At 35.3% G+C, this 4126-nt stretch overlaps 1 protein-coding gene across 1 annotated transcript; it reads right to left on the bottom strand.

The window, feature by feature from the left end:
* Window positions 1-595: 595 nt before the first annotated feature.
* Window positions 596-1178, bottom strand: KRTAP15-1 (keratin associated protein 15-1). Its single transcript, XM_019654946.1, has one exon. It carries the CDS (start codon window positions 1176-1178, stop codon window positions 726-728), a length of 453 nt encoding a protein of 150 aa, XP_019510491.1. The 3' UTR covers window positions 596-725.
* Between the last annotated feature and the right edge of the window lie 2948 nt (window positions 1179-4126).

Below are 4126 nucleotides of genomic sequence, written 5' to 3'. Positions count from 1 at the left end.
CTTACGTTTTTATCCCCATTACTGCGCTTGCTCCATGACACTGAATTAGAATTGTATGTGTGTGAACCCTGTGAAGGCAGGGAATTTATGAATTTGTTTGGCACAATGCCTGCTTTATCATCAGAACTCAACAAATATTATTTTCAATGAATGCCTAACAAAAAACAAAATTTTCTGAAGCAATTAGATGAACAAACGCACCTATGAGAGGATATAAATTAAGACATAAGACATGCCATATATTTAAATTCTTCTCTAAACTTCCTGTTTTCTAACCAGCAAAATATTAATGAAACATGAAACAAAACAAAAAAATACGTTTTCCTAATGAAGACAGTTGAAGGTACAGGATATATTCACTAAATATACCATATGAATAAAAAATAGAATGCCATAATCCATCCTAGAGAAATGTTTATTTTAGATGCCATATCCATTTGAAATACAGTTACATGAAAGTATCTTAGAGAAAAACTTTAGAAAGAATTTAACAGAAGTGATTCTGAGTATTGGCATAACAATGAAAATTTAAGATATATCTCACATGCCTGCTTTAGAAAAGGTCACAGGCTGAGGTTACTTTGTCCACGGTGAATTGTATACTGCCAGGAGGACTGTGATGGTGAGTACTGGTGCTGCAGATAGTCAATAATTGCAGATATTGGACAAGATGAGTGTCAAAGTTTCATAAAGTGCAGACATAACCATGAGATGATGGAAGATACTCAGTAAGTTGATCCAAAACAGCGAGAGCTGAAGGCTGGTTGGTAACAAGTTGACGGGCAACCCCTGGAAGGAAGGTAAGATGGGCGGTAGAAGCCGGACCCACAGCCCGGAGACTGGAAGCCAGCACTTCCATACCCAAAAGGCCCAAGGCCGATATTTCCACATCCTGAAGATCCAGCGTAATTTGTTTGGCAGGGGCTGCAGAACATGGAATTCCTCGGGCGGAAGCAGGATGTCTGGTAGGAGCTGGCCACAGAACAGGGTGTCTGGCAGCTGGTGGGCTCCCAGCAAGTCTCCTGACAGCCATCGTAGGTAGAGGAGCCCAGCTGGCAGGTGCTGGGAGAGAGGACTACCTTGCTGGGGTAGATAGTATCGTGGAAGGAAACTGGGCGCTGCAGGCAACCTCCAAAAGAGCGAGAGGAGAAGTTCCCAGAGCGGCAGTTGTAAGACATGTTGATAGGAGTTCTGAGTTCAGCTGAGTTGCAAAGAGGAATTTGTGACTGTGAATGTTACCTTCCATATGGACACTTTTATACCCTAGCAATGGGTGTAGGAGCATGTGCCCATTTTAATACTAATGCTTAACTAGGCTTCAGTCAAAATGAAACGCATTAACCTTCAAAGACCTTTTTTATGAATGCAGACTTTTAAAGGAAATAATTTCATTAGTTTTTCAAAGTGATTGTTCATGAAGCACAACTGTCATTTCTCATTCATCTAGCTTGGGTAGATGAGTTTAATTGTGCCATAATTGTACGTATGAGATTGATGTTTTATGCATCCTATCCTTGATTATATCGTATTGAATGGGTAACACTGATAATTTTGTTATGTTTAAAGCTCTAAAAGTACTTTGTAGTCTGTAGGGGCTATTTATTTTGTTCCAGTTTAGGAACCCAACCAAAAAAAGAAAAAAAATCCTCAATATTTGTTCTATCTTACAAATCTTGTGGACCTTATAGAAAAAGAACTTACTAACAACCCTTAACTGGTAGAAATGCCAGATGAGTGTTTGACACATTTGGATATTAGTTTTCTTACAGCACAAGTACCCTAGCCACTCTTGTGTGTATGATTTTTTAATTTGAGAATAAGGGCCCATTATTTGCAGGAGCACTTTGAAAATTACATTGTGAACATATTTAAGTGAAGGAATCCTTGCTCTGAAATTGACTTGTTTTGTTATAGAAGTCATAAGTAAATTAAATTATAAAAAAATTCACCATCTCCTGAATTCTAAGCAGTTTTTTTTTGTTGGTATCAATGCTATTGAAAACAAAATAATAAGTAATACACATAAAAAATAGGCCTTTATTCCTTTAGTGTCCTTTCCCAAGGTGGGAATTTTACCATAGAAGGTAAAAAATAAAGAAAGAAATTAGAAAGTGTCTTACCCATGTAGACTTCATGGAGAGATCATATTTAAATAATTCATCATTACAAATGACCTTTATAAATTGAAATGGGGAGGGTATCAAAACAAATGATAATGTGAAATGGAGAATGAATACCTTTGGGATCTCTGATGTGGAACATGTATTGAGCTACATATATATTCTGCTTAGAGGACTAGTATTACATAAATATTTTTCTAAACTCTCCTGTTAACTTCATCATTGACAACTGTTAATAAGGTAGTGCATAGGTACAGGAAATGGCTTAAAATAAACTGTGGAAATGGGCAAATCTCTTAAGACTTTCATCTTCAATAACTGATATATTGTTCAATGGAAATGAGCCGAGGCTCATTCTATGAATTGAAATTACTAGGTGGATGTTTTAAGGGAAGATTTAGCAAACAACTTAACAAGAGCTAGTTTTGTAGATAATGAGATTTCATCTTGAGGGCACTGTGACTATCTAATCAGGGTGTTGTAAATGGTATTCCAATCTGGAGAGAACTGGACATAATTGCTAAATGCTCTTCCAAATGGTGGCTTTATGAATCTGAACATTTTGAATGGACGAATTGGTCTTCAATCATGTTTCATTTATTAAGTAACATAGTTTGTTCTCTGTTTATAAAATAAACAATTTTTATTTATTAAGCTTCTCAATTATAAATAGCAAAAGGCATTCTAGTAGATTCCAAACCTTCCCATTTTATTTGTCAATAAAATATTGAACATCAAAGCATCTAAATATTTAACGTACCTAAATTGAATTTGCTTGCTTGCTTCCAAGTCATCCTCTCTTATATAAACTATTTCTGTAGAAGAATATTCTATGAGATCAGACATTAAGTAATATTGAACCTTCTTTTCTCAACAAAATGGAGGTTTTTGCACGCAATTACTTTTACTGAGATGTGGAAGGGAAATGATTTTCTATGAAATGAACACATCAAACAGCGCAGACACCACACATTCTTTTCAATCTGCCCAATTCCTCAAGGTCTCAGTCTTTGTTACCTTACTACACAGAGTGGAAATACAAGTCATTGAACAAGAAAAAATATGAGCATTATTTTAAACATTTTGTAATACTTGAGAAACACAAGTTTCTTGTAATACATTTAGAAACACCTGAAAAAAATTTAATTTAAAGTGATGCCTGTTGCTTTCTGAAGCAAAGGGAGAATCGCTTTAATATGGCTCCTTTGGTCCAATACTTCAAGGCAATTACCTTACCAACTTTCTTCAGAAGAACATTTTCCAGATCCTGGGGAATTCTCTTAGTGGTAAACACTGTCTCTGATTAGAGATAAACAAAATACATGGGACATTTTTACCATATGTTTTGTGCTTATTTTTAATGCTGTTTTCAGCATCTTAGATGAATGACCTCTAATATTCCAAAATAGCATAAAACAATTTATAATGTTTAACTCATAGCACAGTAAACACAAAAGAAAGAAAAGCTAAGATTGACTCTTCTTAGTGTGCATACAGTTTTAAGCAGGGGCATGGAAAATAAGGGAATGTCTCAGTTAATATTTCACTAAAGCCATTTAAATTGAAATCGGACTGAAAAAAATCATATATCTTGCATATTACCATTGTTGCTTCTTGATGACATTATTCCTAAAGTAACCATGCCACTTCCGGTCAATAATCAATGCATGCTTTTGTTTAAAAGAAATGACTATGAATAGATCAGCTAGCAAATTTTCTATCCAGATGGCAACAATTTGAGACATTGTAAAAGGGGTATCAATTATTTTTAATTTAGCCAGCTTCCCTCAGCCCAGACACTATTTCTGATTGATCTGCTGGGTGATCTTTGGCAGAGGAAGATGACTAACAGCTTTGAGAATTCAACACTATTACCTGACTTCCAAGATACAAACATTGCTGCATTTTCCAGTCATAAAACCACAAAACTACGTATGTATGACTATGATGACCTTTTCAATTCAATTAAAAGCAGAAGGTAACATGTTTTTATATGCTATGTGGAT

The sequence above is a fragment of the Hipposideros armiger genome, unplaced genomic scaffold (assembly GCF_001890085.2).
Source record: "Hipposideros armiger isolate ML-2016 unplaced genomic scaffold, ASM189008v1 scaffold_233, whole genome shotgun sequence".
NCBI lineage: Eukaryota > Metazoa > Chordata > Mammalia > Chiroptera > Hipposideridae > Hipposideros > Hipposideros armiger.
The sequence above is the reverse complement of the archived record's forward strand: the minus strand, read 5'-3'. Positions and strand labels throughout refer to the sequence as shown.

Coding starts and splice junctions, on each gene's coding strand:
- KRTAP15-1 (XM_019654946.1), bottom strand. CDS start 1,178: ATGTCTTACAACTGCCGCTCTGGGAACTTCTCCTCTCGCTCTTTTGGA.